General features: G+C 32.4%; 1 protein-coding gene across 9 annotated transcripts in view; it reads right to left on the minus strand.

The window, feature by feature from the left end:
- Positions 1-17,638, minus strand: part of XRCC1 (DNA repair protein XRCC1) — a 75,053-nt gene extending 57,415 nt beyond the window's left edge. Inside the window, exons 1-4 of one of the 9 annotated variants that reach the window (XR_013030567.1) lie at positions 16,767-17,054; positions 10,261-10,500; positions 7,397-7,555; positions 4,503-4,595 (exon numbers count right to left, since the gene is read on the minus strand). Coding sequence is in view for 6 of the 9 variants with exons in the window: in XM_076510840.1 (XP_076366955.1) it covers positions 4,503-4,595; positions 7,397-7,555; positions 10,261-10,500; positions 16,767-16,817 (543 nt within the window). In the remaining 3 variants the exon portion in view is untranslated. Of the gene's footprint in view, positions 1-4,502; positions 4,596-7,396; positions 7,556-10,260; positions 10,501-16,766; positions 17,065-17,615 lie in introns of those variants that run through there. The other 8 variants (XR_013030568.1, XR_013030569.1, XM_076510845.1 and 5 more) reach the window with 8 other exon arrangements.
- Between the last annotated feature and the right edge of the window lie 7,203 nt (positions 17,639-24,841).

Consider the following 24,841-nt stretch of genomic DNA (forward strand, 5'->3'; position numbering starts at 1 on the left):
TTGAAAGAGGCCAAGAAAGCCACTAGAGAGACATTCTTAGCTCTTGATTGGTTATTCACATGTCATAGATAGAAGTAGGTGTACATAAGAGTTAGGAACAACCACTGTGTTTGATTCATTAAATACACCAATATCTCAGCAAATAGAAAAGTCATGAGGTTCATATTACATATTCTAGCTTCTAAGTATAGGTAATTTTGAGTTTCTAATTCATAAATACACCAATACCTCAGCAAACAGAAAAGTCAGGAGGTTCATAATTCATTTTCTGACTTCTAAATACAAGTAATTTTGAGTTTCTAATTTATAAGAAACCAGAGACTTTGTATTTGTATTTCATAAACACATAATTTGAACCAATGCTGCATTCAACATACCACATGACACACAAAATTGATATCTGTCTGGGTGTGTTTTTCACCATTTATTTTTTAATTAAGAAATTAACTAATGTATAATACAAAAATCTGAAGTATAACCTTCAATTTGATACCAAACTTATTGACATAAATTCATAAAATAGTAGATGAATAAAATTTTGAATACAAGTCCACAAATGCAATGACACGATCTTTACTCATGTTGATATGGTTATATGATTCTTCAATCACAACACCAAGATCTTTTTCTTCAAGCATAGTATTTAATGTATTCTCCATAAACTGCAACAATAATATGAAATGTAAAAAATCTACATCTCTCACTTTCATTCTGGATAGTTAAACATCATCTGCCACATATTAGTCCAATACATCAAATGATCTGTCTATGTCTACAGCACCTTTGATACAATTATCTGCCACAAAAATATCACTGTCATCTGCAAATAGCAGAGAACAAAGTCCTGAAGCACAGCGCTTGCCACTGGGATCCAGTCAGATCTAACTCCATTTATTGCTATCTGCTTTCTATTCTCCAGGCAATTTTCTATCCAATTTAATAACATTTCCCCCCCCACATATAAAGATGTCATTTTTATAACAAGTCTATAACAAAACTATATCGAAATCATTCAATATAACTGCAGGAGTGCCCCAAGGATCAGTCCTTTCTCCACTACTGTACATTATTTTCGTCAGTGACATACCTTTCCCTAATTTAACATACACGCATAATTCACAATACGTAGACGACATCGCTATCTGGAGCACCTCCAGAAACCCAGTGATGGCCATGTCTCGCGTACAAGAATCACTGAACAACGTCTCAACCTGGAGTAACAAGTGGAGAGTAGTTTTAAATCCAACCAAAACACAAGCAATCACCTTCTACAGGAAATTAAAAAAACAAAGAAAACAATCTAGAAAAACTAAAATTATCACTCGGAAATAACGCCCATTAACACGAGCAAACACATCACATTCCTTGGCATCACTTTCAACACAAAACTAACATGGAAAAAACATGTTAACAATATACACTCATCAATTAGAAAACGGATTTCACACTTAATGACTCTAACCAGTAGACAATCAAAATGCTCACCAAATGCCATTATCCAAATATACAAGGCTTACATCCATCCACTAATAGAGTATGGATGTCAAGTAACATATAATATGTCAAATAACACACTCCAGAAAATTCAACAGAACAAAATACTAAGATCTGCATTCAGTCTACCTTCATTCATGCCAGTAAATTATATACATCAAATCAGCAACTTACCAACACTAAGAAATAGACTAACGGAAATATCACACAAATATTATCTAAAAGCAGAAAACAGAAACAAACTAACGGCATCACTATACAAATTAACTAGTGCACCAACCAAATACATTTCACCTTACAACATATTTCAAGAATCACTAATCACACAACAAAGAATCTAAAGAACTAAACTCACGTTAATAACATGTATTCTCTTTTTCAGATCTCGGGCACAGGACAGGCAAAACTTTAGGCGCCTGTCCTGTGAAAGTGGGTTTTTCACGGGGCACTCCCGTTTCCCCCCACAGCAAAAACTTAGGCATTGGATTTTCAGATACCAGCCCAGGCAACCTTATTGCCAGGCCCTGATTCGGGTCGTTTGTGTTTGTGTTCATATTTACTTTGACATCTGCCTTTTGGGACGGGACCTGGCCGTTTTCTCCAATGCTGCCTTTGCCTTGGTCATGGATAACATTAAGAGTGACCTCCTTCATCCAAAAAAAGAGTCTAAAAATTATTTAAAAGAAAAAATAAAATAAAAAAAAACAAACTAAATCCAATAAACTTCCACGAAAGGGGACGAAGAGGAACCACAACGTTCCTGAACACCCCTGTTGGAGAGAGAATTCTTACGATTTCTCTCTCTCTAAACTAAACCCCTGCCATGTTAGTTTGCGTTTTACAAGTCTTTTGTGAGGCATCTTATCAAATAATTTTTGGAAAACAATGTAAACCAAATCAACAGCACTTCCTTCATCAACTGTCATGTATTATCTCTAGTTACTGACTCACAAAGAAAAAAAAAAGGTTTAGTAATTGTTTATGCTTGCATACACAATTAGGTATTATCACAAAAATAAGTAGCTGAACTATATAAATAAAGATACAAATTTGTTTCATGCTGAAACACTGCAATTTGCATTTAAAGTTGTAGTAAATGGCCAGTTTTTAAATAAAAAGAGAATCTAAACAGCAAATAACAATTTCACTACAAACTTAAACAGATTCACTCACATTATTCTAAGTCATCTGCATAAATACAACTTTCATTCACAACTTCTACTTTTTTTTAATTTCACATAAAGCTACATGAGGGCTATATGCACTAGCTATTCCAAATTTAGCATTGTAAGACTAGAGGAAAGGCAGCTAGTCTTCACCGCCCACCATTAACTCGGGCTGCTCTTTTACCAACAAATAGTAAGATTGACCATAACATTACAATGCCCACAAGACTCAAATAGCAAGCATGTTTGGTGTGAAAGAGATTTGAGCTTGTGACCCTCAGATTACAAGTTGAGTGCCCTAACCATTTGGCCTTTGCATCTTTCTAATGAAGTTTTAATTAAACTTATTTGCCAATTACAGTAAGCAAAGCTCTTAGTTACCACATGAAAAAAATATTTTTACAAAAATCTAAAGTTGAAAAGCAAAAATGTCTATATATATAACATGAAGACATTACATCAGTTTTAACTTAATGAAACAGATGTACAAGGAAACTCCTTACTAATGAAGTTATTACGGTAATGGTTACAGTTTTTACATAAACACTCCAGAAAATCCACTGCATAATGGTTTCTGACATATATGTAATTGTGAATGAGGTCTTTTTTTATGATTTATTTATGTATATATATGTGTTTCATTTATTATTTATTTTTTTCTATCAAAGAAGATGGTGCATTAGATAATTGCAAAATACTATGTGATGAATATCATTGTATTGATTAAGGTTATAAGATGGTCCAACTTAAGTTGACCATGAAGAAAAATTATTTTCAGTTATTGAGCACACTTTTCTGGCAGCATTAATATAAACCAGACTGCGCATAAGTTATTTACCTGCTGCACTGCAAAATACTAATGGCTAGATGTCAAAAACAATGAAGAACATGAATATATATGTATTTTAGATGCAAAAGTTGTATACACCACACCTGAAAAATTGAGTTGCCAATAGTAGTATATTTATAGATATGTAACATTTTGACTAAAAGGCTTATAAATATTTGAAAAATAAAACGTATTTTGTAAAGTATGAAATAAATAAAATAGTTTGAATTTTTAGGTTTTTGCATAATAAGTTGTAACTAGAAGAAACCCACAAAACATATGAAATTAAATTAGCAGCTTTATCATTATAGTACTTTTTCATAAACAGGATTTCTATAATAATACAAAACATTTCCAATCACAGTTACTAAAATCTACAATTCAACTTCCTAAGGCCTTAACATTAATAAAGCTTTTTTTTTTTTTAAGTATGGTATATATTCAATAAAGAAATAACACGGTATATTGCATAAGTTTTTAATTTAGTATATTTAGGGGTAAACTTTACCATCCTTAATACTTTTAATAAATAGTTATAATTTTATTCTATAACCTAACAAAAACATTATATTTTTTAAAAACTTTGAAATGCTTTTAATATGTTGTTGTACAAAATGTTTATTACAAGCATATTTACATCTGCCTTTTGTTTACATCTGTTGAAATGAACACCCATGTGCATTTAGACAGGAAGGAGCATGTTCATTTTTAGGGCAGACAAAAACTAAGTATTATAATTATTACAACAGGTGGTTTCATTTAAAAAAGTAACCCACTTTGATTTCATAGCATATTTTTGTAAAAGCTGCAAAAAATAGGAGCTGATTTTATCAAAGGCATAGATGTACACAAGCATAACGATTAGAATAGCAAAGTTTATATGCAACAGAAATAGATGTTTTCATAAAACAACAACAATTAACAAAATAGTTGTATTTCTATGACACAACCTCTATAAAGCAATTTACAATACAACAGACAATATATATTTCCTTCATTGAAAACTTTCTGACCTGTATTTGTAATTCTCCAGAAACTTCATCTTCTGTTGTTGTTGAATCAGGTTTTGAGTGAAATTTGATAAAGGAAATTCCAAACTGAGTGTTCTGAAAGATATATATATATATATGTATATATATTAGTCATAGGAGATAACACTTTCATTTCCCTTTTTTTCTTAGTAAAATAAATAAAAAAGTGAACAAAAATTTTAATTAAGTAATACATTGAATTATGTTCTGAAAATCATGATACAGTGTGGCAAAAAGCAAGAAACATTGGATTAATTGTATGTACAGCTGAAGTGAATAGTGGATTTTACTACTTCAGTATTCACTACCCTATTCTATTAAAGGAAAAAAAAATATTGTACATCTTTTTATACATTTATTGTACCTTGTACACCTTAAATTAAAAGCAATTACTTATGGTGTTAAAACTTTGTAAACTGTGTACACTATTTTATAGATACTAAATAATAAGTATAGGTTTTGACATCAAATCATATATCTTTAAAAGGAATTTGACCACTATGCACCTTATACAATAGAAGCATCATATCACACACAATTCTGCCAGTTGTTTAGGCAGTGCTCGAAGACTAAACAGTCCTCCTTCAACCCTGCACTTGGTAGAAGTTAAGAATTTTGATAACATTATTATTGATGATAATTTTGGGTTAAAAAGATTGATAAGTTTAACACGGATCTGGTCAATGCAAGTCTGGCAGGTATGGTAACTGACAAAGTGAAGGTGAAGTCAACGCCTGACTAAAGAAGAAGCAAGAAGCAGGATGGCAGATAAAATATCAACAAAATATCAAACTCAAATGGGCCCATTCAGGGCCGGGCATGGATCGATGGATCAAATTACCCCATCTGGGATCTACAGTTCCAATGCCTAAGATTTGGGTGTGGGGGGAAATGGGAGTACCCCGAGAAAACCCATTTTCACGGCCTGGGCGCTGAATAATCTACCCAGACTGTGCCCGGGAGTAGCTGTGAGAAAAGAAAGTCTGGGTTAATAATACAGGATTCAAAATAAAATAAATAAAATATATATATATAAAAAGAAAAAGAAAGGAAAGAAAAAAAATGAGAGGCTTGGCTTAAGGTGGCACTGGAGAAGTAGCTGGTTTCTTGTTGCCTTGGATGAACCACTTGCGCTTTGCTTGTATACCTTTGAGGAAATTCAATGTGAGCTTGGGTTCAGAGATGCATAGAAGTGGTGAGGGTGGACATCAGTTCTCTAGTTGTACTCCTTGGCTGTGTTGCTCTGTGGTGGTCTGGACTGATTTGTGATTTCTTGCAGTCTTAGTTTGTAACTTCTTGGTGTTTGTGATCTTGAAGTTTGTCTAAACTGATGTGTCTGTAGTTATAGGTCACATGGTTTGCATCTGGGTTGAGGTTGTAGTACTTGAAATAAAAGTTGTGGTCTGGCAGGATTTGTTGTTTGTCTTCTTGAGTTCAGTTAGTCCACATTTGTTGCTGGTAGTGGAGGTTGAGAATGTTTGGGTGTCTTTCCTGATTGAATCTTGAATAAGCAATAAATCAATATTTGACTGTTGAAAGTCATTTGGGTGTCTTTCCTGACTGGATTTTGAATAAGTGATAAATCAGTATTTGACTGTTAAAAATCGTCCGTACATTGCCTGTTTCGTCTGGAAGTGTTATATGACTGCAGGTGGGTAAAGCAGCGACATGGGCATTCAGCACTGAAATGAAAGATATGGTATAAACACCCGTTGCGCAAAATATAGTCAGCACTGTGCTTTGAAGTTGTTACTGTCTTGATAAAATAGGTGGTTTGGTTAGTATGTTAAGAAAACATACGATGAACTGCATGTAGTTTAGTTTGGTTTTGATTTTCAATAGCCTGTTCGATTTCGTCTGGTTCAATGTTGGGGTAGACGCCTCTAAGAAAAAATGAGTAGAGGCTAACAGAACTTTTGATGGGGGCACAAGTAATGTTGAATGCAGTGTACCATGGTATATACAGTCTGCAGGTGTAAAGAACTGGATCAAAATTCTGCCCCAACAAAGGATTTGAGTCTTGGATGGGTCGATAGTTGCGTGCAGCTTGGCTTGGGCAATCAACGTGGCTACTTGAAGTGGCATTATGTTAGGTGATAGGCCGTCAATGATTACTAGAGAGATTGGTGGGGGAACTGGTATAACAGGTCCTGGCATCTTACACAGCATGAAAGCAGAGAGAAAAGAATGTGTTGCTTGCTTGGTGGCTAGCACTGGAATTGTGACTGATCATATCACATTACACACAACTCGATTACATCACATTTCCCCTAATCAATAATTTCTTTCAAAGTTACTACAACAGCTCATTTGTGGTGTTTTATAAACATTTACCACCTATTAGATCAGCATTTCGTTTTATTTATATTAAGCATCTTTAGTTTCTATATTCATAAACTTAAGACACAAAGAGAAATTCTAGTATTTATATTTATTATGTTAAGCAAATACTTGAATTTCTGTGTTCACTGAATTTTTTGAAAGCCATTTGCACTAGCTGTCTCTGCTTTTGAAGTGATAGACCAGAGGGAAAGCAGTTAATCAACACCACTAATAGCTGCTCTTTGCTACTCTTACCATAAAAAATAGTGGGATTTTAATGTTCTCTAATAACACACCCACAACCCAAAAGTGTAGAGTAGAAAGTTTTTGCTTTGTTTTTATGGTAAAAGAGTGGAACTTCAGATCCACAGTCTAGTGAGTTAACTATTAGGCCATACCAAGACCTTGTAATGCAAATAAACCAATATGTAAATGCAAATTCTATAATAAATTGATATATATTTGTATTAAAAAGCACACTTTGTTTAAATATGAGAAATCTTGCACAGTAAGCTGTTCAATAACACAATTCATGAAATAATATTTTCTTTTACCTTGTTGAAAGGTTGAGTGCAAACAATTTTTGCTATGTCCCACTTTTGATTGGAAGCGTGTAGTGACAGTTTTTCTGGTCCAAACATTCGAACACGATTAAGATTTGTCCCCTGACGACTCTCTAATGGAGTCATGAAGGAAGAAGCAACAAGTAAAACCTAGTAAAAGAACAACAGAAAAATAAATATTAATTCTGAAGTGAAGCTTCAAGAAATTCTACAATATACATAAAATTTCATTGATTTTTTCCCATTTTAAAATTACTGATATTTGATTAAACTCAATCAGAAGCAATGCTGCCAAAAATATATATTCAAATAACCATACCTTTTATATTGAATTACATAATTTCAATTGTGTTACTACACTCTTGTAGCTTTTATAAGAAAAAAGAAAGTATTTACATTTGTTATCAATAAAGCAAAACACAAACACAATAAAAGAAAACATTTATTAAATGTTATATAATCTTCAAAGTTTCAGTAATCTAGAGATACAAAATAAACAAATAATATTTGTAAGAAGTAAAGAATTTACTTTGTGTATTCATATATACATAATATCAAGTAATGTTTAATAACAATCATGTCTCCTACATTTTGACTTAATTACTAGAAGAAAAACAAAACACTGTAGATGTATAACTGTGTCACATCAAACCAGTGTTTTTCTTAGTCACCATCCTGATATTATATCAGTTAATATTTCTTTTGTAAATTTGAGATTGAGTATTTGTATGTATAAGATAATTTGTAATAGTGCATTTATTCCACTCGCAAAATCACTGTTAATATTATAGAAATAAATGAAACTTACTGTTTTATATGCCAAGCACAATATGTTAAACTAAAACATCTATTTGTGAATGATCTTAATAATGTAGAAGTATGAATGTAACAGTGATTATTACAGAAACATCTGTTTGACTTGCACTGAAACACACTATGGTCTTGAAATGTAAAGCAAAAATAATAGTGGATTACTTTGGCCAAATCATAAAATGCTGGAACTGTTTGTGTAAAATAAAACTATATCATTAGATCTACTGCACTTGAACTTTTCTACTCAAAAGATTTAATATATTAAAATAAAAACATTAGTTCCAGGAATTGAGGAGTTAGACATCACAAGGTTGAGACTTAAGTGAAATTCAGCATTACATAAAAGGTGAAAGAAATCAGCATGTTTCCCATGATTAGTGCATTGAGCTTTTATTTTAAATGATAATAATCATTAGTATTCTACAAGAAAGTTAAGCATTTAAAATTTTCAAAGAGATGGAAAATCACATTCATTGTAGATCATACTTTAATACCAAAAATCAAATAAACATTTAAATAAAGTAATATCTTTAGTTTTTAAATCAATATTTTTGTCAAGATTGGCTGAAATGTAATGTTTGCTTAATTTTAATTTTCAATTTAAGGAAAAGCCATAATTTCAGAAAATATTCATTACAACATTATTGATAAATATACTTTTAAGTATTCAGACATCTGTATTGGTGGCTACAGGAAGTTATAAAATAAATGGCTGTGATATAATAAGACTGTTGGATATTTAATAAACATAGTAAGCATCAGAGTGTGTTATCAGTGTTAAACCGTTTCTAGCTAAATCAAGTCTATTTGCATTAGTATGTTAAAAAATTGCAATACTGTGTTTTATCAATATAGAGAGTTTGTAAGTGATTTTGTTCATGTTATTTGTGAGTTAGAAGCATAAGTGAAATTAGCCTGTAAAACACAAAAAACAAATAGCTAGTTACTCACAGCTTTTTAATTATTCTGAAAATTTAGACTTGATTATTATTATATTAATTACTTTTTTAGCTTAATTCATTTTATTTTATAATATATTTCCATACAGAATAAAATAAGCCAGAAGAAGTTTCCTAAACAACTCAAAATTGCTGAAAATCAACCTAAACAGCTGCCCTGCCATTTGAGCCTCTTCTATCAAGATTGTGAGAACCCACTCCATCAGGCATGCACAAAATTCATAGTTCTTCATAGGCATTAAACAGTGTTGCTTTGAGCTTGAGGAAAAAAGAATATCCTGAAGCCAACATTAACAAGGAAATAAAACTCAACTTAAAATTACATGATGCAGATAAGTCAGAAAATGCAGAAAGTCACCAAAACTTTGCCAGTGTATAATAAGCAAATTGCATGTTAATTGCACACATGAGCATTTCGTGCATTAGTGAAACAAGGAATTGTATACAGATAAAAGTATTAACGCTACACTCAAATGATAATCCATATGCAAACAATTTTGTTGCAATATCTTTTCATGTGAGAGTGATCAAATATTTAATGATTAAAAGTAAAGTATAACAAAAAACATGCAAAACTGTAAATGATATTGGGTAATATTCATACTCACAAAAGACAATATTTAAAAAGTGTTGATATGAAAATCAAACAATTAATGACTGCTGACAAATAGTGTGTGTGAAAATTACATGTGCAATCACATCTCACAATGTTTATTCAAAGAATGTGCAAGCCAATCACATTCAATTAATAAAAAGCATGAGATATATAACTGCATATGTCACATTCTCATACAATGAATTTTACACAAGTTCATTAAAGAGTGCAAATGATGGACAGTAAGCAAAAGATAATGAAGAAAAAATAGAAAAATTCAAAAATGTCTTATTATAATGTAAAAACTGTATGTAATTTAAAGTACTACACCAAAATAACTTCCTTCATATTCCTTTTGATGCAAAATCATTTCAACACTACTTTCTTCAAGACATCACAAGCATGTTAGTAGAAGTTATCTTTGTACTATGAAAGATGCTTTATATGACAATTAATTGTATGTATAAGTACTAATTATTAAATTATACCAAGCACTTGAAGGTCAAGAACTTCTCAAGAAAAAGTGACACCTGAAATTCCTGGGAAGGACCAGATGACCGTCGTACCAAGATTTCTATAAAAGCTGAACCTTCATTTCCAATGTCAATAGAATAAATTTCACTGGCTTTCTCAAACTGAACCACAACAGAAGCTTGGTTTTCACCAGGAGATGCACATTTCCACTTTCTGTAAGTTTCTGGTTTTATGAGATTTTCAGCTTTGTGAACCTGTAAGAAAAGTAGTTAATACCACATATTAAAAACTACAAATTAATACAGACATTTCATAAATAACAAACAGACATCGAGCATACAAAAACAAACTGACAGAAATAATGAAGTTTGACAACCAGTAATACCCAAGTACACTTCAACTTTAAAAGTTTCTGTCACTGAAGTAAATTTAATTTTTGGAAGAATACATTTAAAAAAAATGATACAATGAGAGAATTGAAAGAGAATTACTCCAACCTGTGAGTATAAAATAGACATGTTTTATCTAAATGAAGTCTTAACATATAATACACACTCTATGGACAAGTAACCTACTGGTCCATCCAGCCTATCCCATCATCTAAACTTTACTAGAGTACAAAATACAACATTCATAGCCAGCCCTTATCATTCAAATATTTATCAAGCCATCTCTTAAACTCCCTTAAATTAAATCCATCCACTGTACCTGAAAATAACTCATTCCAAAAGTCAACTATCCTGTTATAAAAATAAAGTCTTAGCTAAAGACAATTCCTACACGCCAAAATTAATATTCAGTAGATCTATTTTTGCCATAAAGTACGAAAAAATGATAATGTATCAACACTATCAATTCCCTTAACATTCTTAAACATTTCAATCAGAGTCACTCTATTCTTTTTTTTCAGAAAAATTTCATAATCTTCACCTATCCTCATATGATAATCTTTCCATCTTTTATCCATGAAAAGATGCTTTCTAATATTTGTAGTAAACAAACACAATAGGTTATGGAAAAATAGCTTATACTCATCTACATAATTTAAAAAAACTAGTAATTCATAACTGTGTTACAGTTCAACTTAATAAAACAAAAACAAAATATATTTACTGTTATCCAGATAAGCATAATAGCCAAATGACTGTTTGTAACACAATGCATCTCCTAAACTGTTATTGTAAAAAATATATACATTATTAAAGAAAAATTATTCTTTTCATTGCACTTCCTAAAACCTTTATACTGGTATCAGCATTGATCAATCAGTTTTAAATATGTACTGAATGGTCAATCTGAGAAACAAAACCTATAACGAACAAAAATATTTCTGTTTCTGAGGGAAATCCATGAAAATATGAAACTTCTTCCATTGACTGAATGAAAAAGATACATCAAAGATAGGAGCATTAATGGAAAAACTCATAAAGTGTGTGTGTTTTCTTACAGCAAAGCCACATTGGGCTATCTGCTGAGCCCACCAACTCAAAGAAAGGAACATGTCGAAAAAATATTTGCTGTCATTCAACTTATATACATATATTTTGTCAGTGTTACATAATTCATGATTTTATTGTACCCTACTGAATAAATTTATTTTTATTTTATTGGAAATCTCCCTTTAACATTTTTTTATACAGAAAAATGACTATCCAAAAATGTTCACATCAGTAGCAGTCTTTTATTGTGCTTGGTAAAACAAGGAACAGCGGAAAAAAATCCACATGGTTGTTTAGCAAACCTAAGTGATCTATTGTGTTGGATGCATCCATTGCCTCAAAACCTAAACACTTTTGCCAACAATGAATTACAGTCAGTTTCCCTTGTTTAAAAGCAAACATAATACAATTTTCCTTATTAAAATGCCACAGGGGATGACAAAATAGCTGACAATCATATATACTCTGATACAAGGGATTTGGTTGATTGCACATTTTATATTTATTCTTCACTATTTTAGGGAAACTGCCATTGAATTGTTTTAATGGGCATCTTATAGTTATATATTATTGTATAAAAACAAATAGAATATTTTGTCAACCTTTCAATATATGTGACAAGTAAAATTAGATGTAATATTTCTTATTCTGTTTACCTGATTGTAAAGTGTATAATAAAATTGTCACATAAAGAACTCACAAAGACATCCGTTAGAACTAGTCAAAACTTCTGCTTTCCCTACCTTTAACCTGCAATACAATCCATGGCATACCTTCACCTAACTATAATGTACAAGTATGTTAGATATGGTGCCAACAACAACAAGCTTATTACTATTCTTAAATATTTTATTATTTGGAAAACTTGATGAATTAGTCATCCATTTCCTCTTTCACAATCCTACACAATTTCTTGAGGTTGTGAATGACTGTATGTAAACTATGCTATTTCAGATATTTTTCTTAGCTTTGAAGTGATTAAAGTATATATTTGGATGTGCAAATTCCTATTTATAAAAATTAGGCATATTGTGAATAACTTTAAACCCCAATTAAAGTTATTCCAAATCTTGAAGAACCTTTGCAAAACACAGGAAAGATTTAACTATTATTTTGTAAATATTTTTCACCGTGAAATTTCCTGATGACAAAAAAGTTTCTGATATGATCATTTTCTTTTCTTTTTTTTAAGAAGGGTTTGGGGAGATTCTTTGAAAATAAATAGGTAGTGGGGATTGTATATGTACCCCCTGCAGCTATGATGATGATACTAAAATGCTGAAAAGTGCTATTTCTATTGAAAATGGTTCACCTACACAAAATTTATCTTGACTGAGTCAGAGCATAGAAAACAAGTTCTTATACTCAAAAGCAATACTGTTTTACACTTGGAGTGTGGTAGTTTGGAAAAGACTTGCTGAGTATAGTTGTTGTGAAAACAACAAAGAAATTCTCAGTTCTGTTGATAAGAATTTTGAACTTAAGAGCAGAAAACACTATTATAACTTTGTGAAAGACTGGTGAAACATCATTTAAAGTGCTTGGTGATGTTTTATAACAAAAATAACAAGACCTTGATGGTAAGATTTAACAGACAGACTTAGATAAGTCAGTTAGACAAACATATCATAGTTAACACTTAATTCATTGTACAGTTAACCCTATGGATTATCATAAATGTTTGTGTGTATTTTCTTATAGCAAAGCCACATTGGGCTGTGTCCACTGAGAGGAATCCAACCCCTGATTTCAGCATTGTAAATCCATAGACTTACAGCTGTACCAGTGGAGGGCTATCATAAATATAAAATGATACAGAATTTAGATGAACTTCTTAAGTGGACAAGAAAAAGAATCTTGGTGTTTTGGTTGATAAAATTCTTAAGCCTTTGAGACAGTTTTCTACTACAAATAGTAAAGCTAATAAAATTTTGGATTGTGCATAAAGGAATATTGACTATACAAGTTTAAACAAGTCACAGTTTTATTGTACAAACTTCTAGTTAGGCTTCATTTGGAAGAAAATCTAGTGGTTTTTGTACCCTTATCTTACAAAAATATGAATTCCTGAAGATATGCTTCCATGGATGGATGCCTTGTTATATGAAGAAAGAACTGTAACAAGGATGTATGTTAAGCTCTCTTAATATATCTTCTCTTGAGCAAAAAAAGGGTAAGAGGTGATCTTATAGAAAATTATAATGATATAATAAAGGTCACTGACTTTTTCTTGTGATGAAATCTCAGGACAAAAGGATGTAAGTTTAAGATTTGAGAAAAGAAAGGCTAGGCTATATTTATACTTTTTTAACAGGATGATTAGGTTATGGAATGAGCTGCCATCAACAATGGAGGATATCAGTAACTTTCAAACAATTATGAGCAAAATCAATAGCTTCATAAAAAATAAATGGTGGGTTTAATTTATAATTTTCAATAAGAGGTGTAGAGAGGCAGTATTGGAAGATGAAATGTATGTGTCCTATTAACTTTTTATCTTTTGAAGACAGAAGAACCAAGGATGATCCAGTCCAAGAATTTAGAATTATTTAGTACTGATAAGACTGGTGCATCTGTATTTTCATAATGAATTTTAAGAGCACAAGAATAAGGTATAATACATCTATGTTCCAAAAATATCAGTGGAATATATAGTTCAGGCAACATTATATTTTCAAAGAGGTGATAGGTCTGTGGAACAAATTGCTATCTACAATTTGGAGAGAAAGAAGTGAATGAAACTTTACAGGAGTTTAATAAAAGTTTGAGTATTTGGGGATCAGAATTGGAATTAATGATTACTTTTTGCTTATTACTATCTCTTACAACAAGAACAGGTCCTTGTACCTAATCAGAATATCTTTGCTGAACTAAAGGGGCATTTTGATGTTCTATAATTTAAATTTATAAAAGAGACAATGCACATAATTTCTGGAATATATATCATCCCATTTTTTGACAGTCCTATGCTCATTTTTTTTCTTTATTTCAGTCTATTTAATATTTGCTTGAATATGCATTAATTATTTTACAGATTCTTAAAGACATTTATTTCAGAAACTGGATTACTCTGGGCTCTAATCTGGATAAAAGTGGATGAGGCTTATCACATATACACAGTTTTCCACTGGCAAAAATGTAAATCTCTATATCACTGCATTAATTCTCTAAATGAAACAAGTATTTACCATCTAATACATGAACTGAGCTAATTCAAGCACCAATATATATTTTCCTCATTTCCTTCCTGTGACCTTCCACATGATTAAACTTGTTTTGTTACCAGAGTAATTTTACAGATTGTGATAATTTATTTCAAATATTTCCATATACATATGTTATACACAGCTGATAGAACTATTTTCTATGTTTGTTTCCAACATGAAATCAGATACTATTTAATATTGTTTATCCTTGTCAATTTAGAGATTAAGTTATCTTTAATTAGTAATAGACATCAGTTAATTTTATGATTGTCTTTGTTGAATTATTTTGGTTTTTAAAGGTAAAGGGATTTTTAATATCAGTTGCATATTTATTTATTCAAATATTTGTTATAGGCTGTTTTTCTATTATGTGATATAATTACTAAATTACAATTTTTTTCTTCCAGGCTGTTGGTGAAATCATTTATATAACAGTCATTTACCACTTTGTATATGATATTTCTAAGCCTTTTAGTCTTAATGTTATTTATAGACGAAAAACTAAAATTAGAGAAATTATCAGTAATAACATATGAAATTGTACCCTCTTCAACTGGGATAATGAAAACTGTTTTAAAAATACAGTAAGTTAATGCTGTGGATGTGCATGACCAATGGTCATGATTATGGTTGTAGCCTGTGAAATATGACTATCAAATAATGACCACATAAAGTGCATACTTTGAAGTCCGGGATCATACTTGATGTCCCTTATTGTTTGGGTTATTCGTAGTATTGAGAGTGAATGTATTTTAAGACCGATCTGTGTAGTGTTATTGTCATCAAAGGCACTCATATAGACAGAGTAAGAGGGACTGCAATATAAATGGATATAAATAGACAAGCTCAATACAGTTCTATTTATCCCATAAACTTTTAACATTCGACATTTTATCTCACAACTAATACTTTCTCCAAATCCCAACTTAAGCAGTAACACAAGCAAATGAACGGAAAGTTTAAAAATTAGCAGGTGACACACCAAGAGGTATTATAATCTTGAAAGAAAATTTACTGGTAAGGTATTTGATGAGGGTCGTTTAAAAAAAAAAGAGTAATCACTTCCTTTTAAAGTTGTACTTTTAGTGAATTGTCAGTAAACGCAACATATACTAGGCATACAGAAAGTAGTTCTCTTCCAAAGTATCCATTACTTATCTATTCATAAATACCTAATATTTATTTAAATCAAATGTCATTTGTCAGACATTTTCCCAAATGTCTAAGAAAACTTTAATTATACTAAATATTTTTCTTCCAGGTTTGTACCATATTTAAAACAAATTGGTAGTAATAATTCTAGAAGAATAACGTTTCTTATTTCACTCTCTTGAAAGGTGGCATGACACCTGATGCCGCATTTTTCTTAAATTTTTATTACAACATGAAACACTACCCTAATATTTATTACCCACATACAGCCACAATAGTTCTACAAAATATATTTTCACATAATTAAGTTTGAGAATATAACTGTTGTCACCCCCAATTTTTGAGGAATCAGATTAGTTGTAAAGTCATTTTTTTCTGTTTACCCACTATGTTAGAGAGAGCGCAAGGTTTTTATTAATAATTTTATTAACTTCACATTATTTCAACTCTCCCTAATCACTAAAACTTTAAACTTGAAAGCTGAAGAAATAGTAAAGTAGTACATATCCACAGCAACATATTACTATTACCAGTTTGCTAGCAACAATAAATTGTTCATTTTTAATTTTGATAAGAAGAATGCTAAAAACAAAAAATATTACTGTTTATCAAGTAATAAATACACTTAGATATTACAATAAGACTAACGTCAAGACCTAGAAATACTATAATGTAATACTATTTCGACCAGGTGTGTTACTTATAACGTACACCTATCTTTACCTTATCTTCACTGCTGAACGAAACAATATGTTTAATTTCAATTGGTGGCATTTTATACCACTGTGTTTTCAATTTCAAATCTCAAGGTTTAAAAAGCTATTGCTTAATTACAATAATTTATTTGAACCACCTATACTTTAGTTTATCAAAAAGAAATAATACTTAAGCCTACACTCCATAACATTAAGTACTAACTACCGTACTCTTAACACTGCTCTAAATTCATACAAATATATATGTATAACATATACGATTAATAATTCAAGTTAAACTTCTATAATCTGTATCATAAAATTTTCAACGTGTGCAATTCATTTTTTCAAACGTAGAAACACTAATAAGAAAAAAAACTTTATAACCACAACGGACTTTATATGAAAACGCAACAAATTATACTCAATTTTATTAATCTGGAACACGTTATAATCATATTACACTAAATATCAAGCTTTATTTTAATGCTGACAAAGACTAAATATAAAATGCTACGTTGAAGCTATAATTGTGAAACGTATGCTTAATTTTTTTAGGAATGATGTTATTAGTTCCTATGCACTTTACTTGGTTAACTTCTATTAGACCTGAATTTAAAACTATAATTCTCGATAAAGTTCTAGGATCCATCAGCTTTTTAAGCTTGTGACTATACATCTGTGTAAAAGTCACTCGTGAAAAATACATGAATCGCGTAAAACATATGACATAAAACACCATCGTTAATCCACTAGCTATGAGTTCGTTTCTTTGTTTTTGAATTTCGCACAAACCTACACTAGGGCTATATGCGCTAGCCCTCCCTAATTTACTAGTGTAAGACTAGAGGGAAGACAACTAGTCATCTCCACCCACCGCCAACTCTTGGGCTACTTTTCACCAACGAATAGTGGGATTGATCGTCACATAATAACGCTCCCACAGCTGAAAGGGCGAGAATGTTTGGTATGACGGGGATTCGATGTAGTGCCTCTCAGATTGTGGGTTGAGAGTCCTAACCGCCTGGTCATGTCATTATACTGTCGAGTAATTATGTATTTAACAAAATGTTTATTTATGTATTTATTTGGTGTTGAAATAAAATATAAAAAAGCATCATAAGATTATTCAAAACGATGTAACATGTGGACCCTTTGGTTGTTTGAGATATCAAAGCAATAAGATAATTTAATTGAGGGTTAAAATGTTTGTATTATACTGGAAAAAATCTCTGCTACTAGAAAAATAACGACATTTTTCTTTAACAATTTACTTATAAATTGAAAAGTACATGCTTTGGTAAATTCCTTTCATGTTCATTGCGTGTGCAAAAAGAATTTATGGCTTTGTATACCCATACTGATGCATTGGCTACAAGATACGTACTGCAGAGTTTGATATATCTGTTTAAAATTATACTGCTCATTTCATGTGTTTAAAAGGCTTCTTTCATAAAGTAAAATTATGTCTTCAGCTGGAATAACATTTGACCAAGAGGGAGTGTCCGTCATCAAGGAGTGGTGATTGTCCAAGAGAGTTGTTAGATTTAGAGGAAGTCCTCTTTTGAATGTAGGATTTCACTAAAGATGAAAAGGTTTATGACTGCTCTTGTCACAGATATGATTAAGTACAAAAGCTGCCAATATCTGATGTACTCAGAATGGCTGATCATGCTTCTTCTGTTAGGGAAACATAGATGACTAAAGACTCTCACAGACTGTCTGAAAAACCTGAGCCCAAAGACAGAAGCTTATATAAGACTCCCAGACATACACCAACCAGAATAATCCAATTCCAACTATGGGCAAAGCCACCTGAGGCTAGACAAAAGAAACTGGAGGTTGTACAATCTCTACGAACACAGGCTTTATCACCAGCAGCTGAGAGAGTATGCAATAAATGGAAAACATTAATAGAATACGGGGCAGTAGTAAGACTCTCTGAGTCTAAAGGCACACTACTGAGATAGTGATAGATTATACAGGAACCTGGGGTCAACCAGAACTGATGGATGAGCTACCAATCACATCTCATCATTTAATCACCTTGCAGGAGGGTCCTATCATTTGTTAGCGTATCATGGAGCCAAAAGAGTACATACAACATTGTTCAAACAATGTCAAGTGCATCATGGCGCATTAATAACTTCAAGTTCGTAAACAAAAGCATCTAGCCACGATTACTGTCATTCATGAGTGAAGTGAAACATATCATATCTCTAACATTCAAACGTACAACTAATTACAATTTGGGCTATTTTCTGGACCCCCTTCCCTCTCTCTCCCAAGTAGTACAGTAGTATATCTGTGGACTTACAATGCTGGAAACTAGGTTTGATACCATAGTGAGCAGAATACAAATAACCCATGTAGCTTTGTGCTTAATTTTAAATAAATACAATAAAAATTATGGCCTTCAAAACCAACTATGGAATAATAATCAGTGATGACGAGAAAACCCACTTGTAGAGAAAAATATATATGTGAAAACGGCTTGTTTGAGTTGAGAAAATTTTTTCTCCAGCATGGGCAACCCAGTGTCACCAGTTCTAGCTAATAATTTTATGACACGAGTTGAAACACAAGCAATTAACACAGCATTGCATCCATTACTATACTGGTACAGATATGTAGACGACACGATTGCGGGATTCACATCTACAGAACACACACTTAATTTTTTCAATCACATTAACTCTATACATCTCAACACTAACTTCACATGTGAACAGGAAGAATGAAATCAAATATTATTTCTTAACCTAAAAATTACAAAACCGATACAAAAGTTAAAACAGAAATCCACAGAAAAATCACCCATCCTGGACTATACATTCCTTGGGACTCAGCACATGAAACAAAACAAAAAACTCAGCATACTAAGAAACCAAATAAACACAGCCAGATAAAATTAACGACGAATTAGACAAAATAAGACAATACTTCATCAACATCAACAAGTTTCCTCCACAAACTGTAGAAAACATTTATGCACAGACCTAGACAAAAAGCAAAAAAAACTATCAAAAGTAAATATATCCCACGAATTAAAAAAAATCATGAAACCATATACTGCTACATACCATATATTCTCGACATCAGCAGAAAAATAACTTAAATTTGGCAAAACATAGTAACAAAATATGACATTCCAGTTAACTCCAAATTTATTCAAAAATCAGGCACAAAACTAAGGTCTATAGTGTGTAGAAACTACACTGACAAACACCACACCTACATTATTTATAAAATACAATGTGATAACTGACACGACTTCTATATTGGAGAAACTGGTAGAAAAATGGAAACCAGATTCAAAGAACACAAAAAGTTACCTTCACACGTTTTCGAACACTGCAACTCAAATAAACACAACATAACCATAAAAAACACCCAAATACTAAATAAAGAAACAAACATAAACAAATGCAAAATTAAAGAAGCCTAACTTATACAACAATTTAAGCCCAAAATAAACCAATACAAATGAACACATTTATACCTACATTAATAAATATAATCAAACATCTTAGCACACCCTCTACATTCTTACACTCAGTTACACAACCCCTTTCAACATGTGGTCAGCTATCGGTCAGTTACAATTTTCTTTCTTTGTGAACCTGACGATAACCAAAGAAGGTCGAAACGTTGTTCGCTCCTCTGGATAAAACAATTTCTCAACCAAAACGAGCCGTTTTTACATATATTTTTCAGCTATGGAACACTTAGTTCTGAGTTTATATAATATAACCTTAGAAGCCTCTGACAACTTGAATGAAACAAAAGTCATGGAACATTACTGTGTCCTCTGAGTGAATATTGGTGAGAAAAATAAAAAGATTGGACACAGTTTTATAAAAAATACAATTAAAATATTCAATCACAAACACAGTGCGCAAAATTACTTGATATAACATGTGGTTATTCTTACTACATCTAGAAAAAAGTTTCTTCAGACCTTCTTGGATAAAATTCTTCTTCCAGATTGACTAAACCTCATGTTATCAATGTTACTTTGCAAAGACGTTTAGAGAAATGATTGTTAATTTTCTTTATTCATAATTCTTTAAAGACTTACAACACAATATAAACATAAAATAATTTAAGTTTTTAAATACTTTCAAAAGATGCTGAATGCATTATAATAGCAAATAAAGCCTACAGTCTTGTGAAAAAGTTAAAACACCCTATGAAAGCCTGTGTATTTGTGTAACATTTTTGATATATAGATGTTTAATCTCAATTTTAACAATACTGAGAGATTATAGGAATATAACTAAACAATTCAAATTGGGAAAAAAGACTTTTCAAGATCTTCTGTAAATGTAATTCTACAAAAATGCACATTCTAACTGAGGAAAAAGTTAGGACACCCTACCCCCTAATAGCTAGTGTTACCCCCTTTGGCTGAAATAACTGCAGTGAGACGCTTCTTGTAGCCATCTACCAGCCTCTGACATCGGTCTGAAGAAAGCTTGCCCCACTCTTCAAAGCAGAATTCTTTCAGCTGTGAGATGTTTCAGGGGTTTCTTGCATGTACAGCCCGTTTCAATTCACCCCACAGCATCTCAATGAGATTAAGATCTGGGCTTTGACTTGGCCATTCCAGGACTCTCCATTTCTTAGGTTTCAACCAGTCCTTAGTGGATTTACTGGTATGTTTTAGGTCATTATCGTGTTGCAGGGTCCAGTTTCGCTTCACCTTTAATTTTCTTACAGAAGGACTCACATGATCCTCAAGCACCCTCTGATACACAGGAAAATTCATGGTGGATTCTATGATTGTGAGCTGTCCAGGTCCTGCTGCAGCAAAGCAGCCCCAAACCATGACACTTCCACTTCCATGCTTCACAGTTGGTATGAGGTTCTTTTCCTGGAATGCTGTATTTGGTTTACGCCAAACATGTCCTCTGTTCTGGTGTCCAAATAATTCAATTTTGGACTCATCTGTCCAAAGAACATTATTCCAGAAGTCCTGGTCTTTGTCTACGTTCTCTCTGGCAAACTTCAGTCTGGCCTTGATGTTTCTCTTAGAGAGCAAAGGTTAAATCCTTGCACACCTTCCATGCAAATTAAGCTTGTGCAGCCTTTTTCTGATTGAAGAGGCATGCATTTTCACATCAACAGTAGCCAGACCCTGCTGTAGGTCCCGTAATGACATGTTAGAGTGTTTGGAGACCACTTTTCGCATCTTGCGGTGTGCTCTCGGGGTGAACTTGCTTGGACGACCAGACCTGGGTATGTTGGCAGTTGTTTTGAAAGCTCTCCACTTGTTGACTATTTATCGGACAGTGGAATGGCTGATTTCAAAATCTTTTTGGGATCTTTTTTAAATCCCGTACCAGACTCATAAGCTGCTACAGTTTTCTTTCTAAAAGCCTCAGGCAGCATTTTGCTCTCACCTGGTGGTCACTCTCACTTCAACAGTCAGGAGCACACCAAACTAAATGTCTGAGGTTTAAATAGGGCAAGCCACATTCAAAATGCTGAGTAACGATCTTCTAACCATTTGCACTTGGTGTGATACACCTGTGTGTGAGTTGAGCCATTTTAAGTGGGAATAAATGTGGGGGTGTCCTAGCTTTGTCCTCAGTTAGAATATGCATTTTTGTAGAATTACACTTGCAGAAGATCTTGAAAAGTCTTTTCTTCAGTTTTAATTGTTTAGTTATATACCTATAATCTCTCAGTATTGTTAAAATTGAGAGTAAATATCTATATATCCAGAAATGTTACAAAAATACATAGGCTTTCATGGGGTGTCCTAACTTTTTCACATGACTATGGGTTTTATCAGAGTTGACACTTGGTGCTGTCACACGGTATCCATTCTTCTCGATTCTGTTTGATAATGCTCCAAATCCTCAGTTAATGTTTTGAAATATCAGAATAGAAACCCATAAATTATATCATGCTGAAACGACGAAAATGAGCCTGAACCATGAAATGTTTAAGTATCTAGCGGTGTTTCTGGCCTTTCTGCATCTTAATTTGAATATTTCTTTGTAATTAAATGGAAAGCTTCAGAACGGGTTATCTTCACCGTGCCAACCACTACCACAAGGATCGAACCCAAAGTTTATTTTAGAACTATATAGCAGGATAACTTTAAAGTATTCATGACATAAACAGTAAAAAAATGTTTTTGTGATCAGTTGGATTTCCAACACATAAAAAACTACTAGTATTCAACACCGAACGTGAATTATGGTCTGAAAAACAAAGCAAAGCAAATATTCTAGTCAAAGTGTGGACCAATTATGCTCATTAATACCTTGTTTTAAGGTTTAACATGAGCATGTGGAGTATTTATGAAATGAAATATTATGTCTATAATCATCCCACAGTGTATGAAGTGCTAACAAAGTATGAACTTTACTTTTGGTTTAACTAGCTGAGCACGGATCAGTGTTCAGTGTACCAAGTAAACTATGGATCCAAATTCCAGTGGTTTTCGCCCTTCCACCACCAAAAAAAAATCACATTGCAACTCGTGACTGCAAGAAACGGTTAAGTGAATTTGAGTAACCTACTAATGGTGTGTGTGTGTTTTTTCATTTAGCAAAGCCACCTCCGGCTATCTGCTGAGTCCACCGAGGGAATCGAACCCCTGATTTTAGCGTTGTAAATCCGTAGACTTACCGCTGCACTAGCGGGGGACCCCACTAATGGACGATGGGTGTTGCTGACTAGCTACCTTCTTTCTAGTCTATCACTTCGAAGTTAGGAACAACTGATGTAAATAAACGTTGAGTAGTTAGTGATAGAGGAAAGCAATAAATCAGATCCACACTCCGGTACGCTAATCCCTGGGCGGCCACGCTTGACCCTATACGCAATTAAACTGATGCTGTATATTGTATTTTCATGAAAGCTCTTTCCTAGTTTTTGTCAGTTTCAGGTTGCTTTTAGCCATAATCACTTGATAATTAATCCTTTCGGGTTAGTTATCAGATATTTTTTGAAATACAGAGATGATCAAACAATAACTTTTATCTAATTAGAATAAAATAGATAAAGAAAAACACTTTTGGAGTATGGTATTTGGGCTTAGCCCAAATACATGAAAGTTCTCAATTACTTCTACACCACATCATGTCAAAACACTTCAAGAAGTTGAAGTTCATAAAATATTTTTATTTACCGAACAAGTAAAAATGTTCGAAATAGGATGTTTGAGTCATGTATATATGTAAATTCATGTGTTAATAAGTGTCACCATTTAGTGTTCTGTAAAGTGTTTTTAGTTGTGAAAGTGTCAGTCTGAATCTACACCGTTTATGACAATTAAAAAGAAACATACCAAGAACATTAGAACAATTTATAGTTAAACGAATGAATACATAAAATGCCATTATAAATATATATACACATATTTGGTGCAAAGCTACACAATGAGCTATCTGCGCTGTGTCTACCGTTGAGAATTTAGCCCCGGATTTTAAAAATACTAGTTCGTAAACTTACCGTTAACCTATTAAAGGACCAGTTATGTAATAAAAATGGCTTTTAAATGACTCTTTTCCTGATACACTGGATGATTGAAAATCATTTCCTTTACCTTGCATTCTGCAATGTTAACTTTATAAGATCCGTATTTATTCAAGTAAATGTGACACAAAATTATTGTATTACGTTAAATCTAGAAAAGTATACATTATGAAGTTTTCAGTTTTTGCGTATGATAACCTGGTGTCTTGTTTGTCCTGTAACTAGCTGACGTATTTGTTCAATGCATGGGGAAGACAAAGAAACCAAACAACAATCAATTATGTCACTTATTAGTGTAGGTTTTAAAGATGCATAACAGTGGTGGTAAAAATCACTCAGTTGGCTTGCCAGTTATAAGTAGACATATGGATCTGGAGGGTGGCTCAAGGGAGTGGCATACTGATCCGACCCTTTTAGTCACTCCGTGGAGGCTTAAAAGCGCATGTTGTGTTTGGTATCAATGGGTTTAGCGATTCGCCAGTTGTGACCAAACAAACATAGAGACTTTTGTGAAATAAAGGTTTAAATGAGGGAAAAATAATTAAATTAATTAGATGATAAATGCCATGCTTAATCATTCATTCTTTAGATATGATAGATTGGGACATA

This window comes from Tachypleus tridentatus, chromosome 7 (assembly GCF_004210375.1).
Source record: "Tachypleus tridentatus isolate NWPU-2018 chromosome 7, ASM421037v1, whole genome shotgun sequence".
NCBI classification, from domain to species: domain Eukaryota; kingdom Metazoa; phylum Arthropoda; class Merostomata; order Xiphosura; family Limulidae; genus Tachypleus; species Tachypleus tridentatus.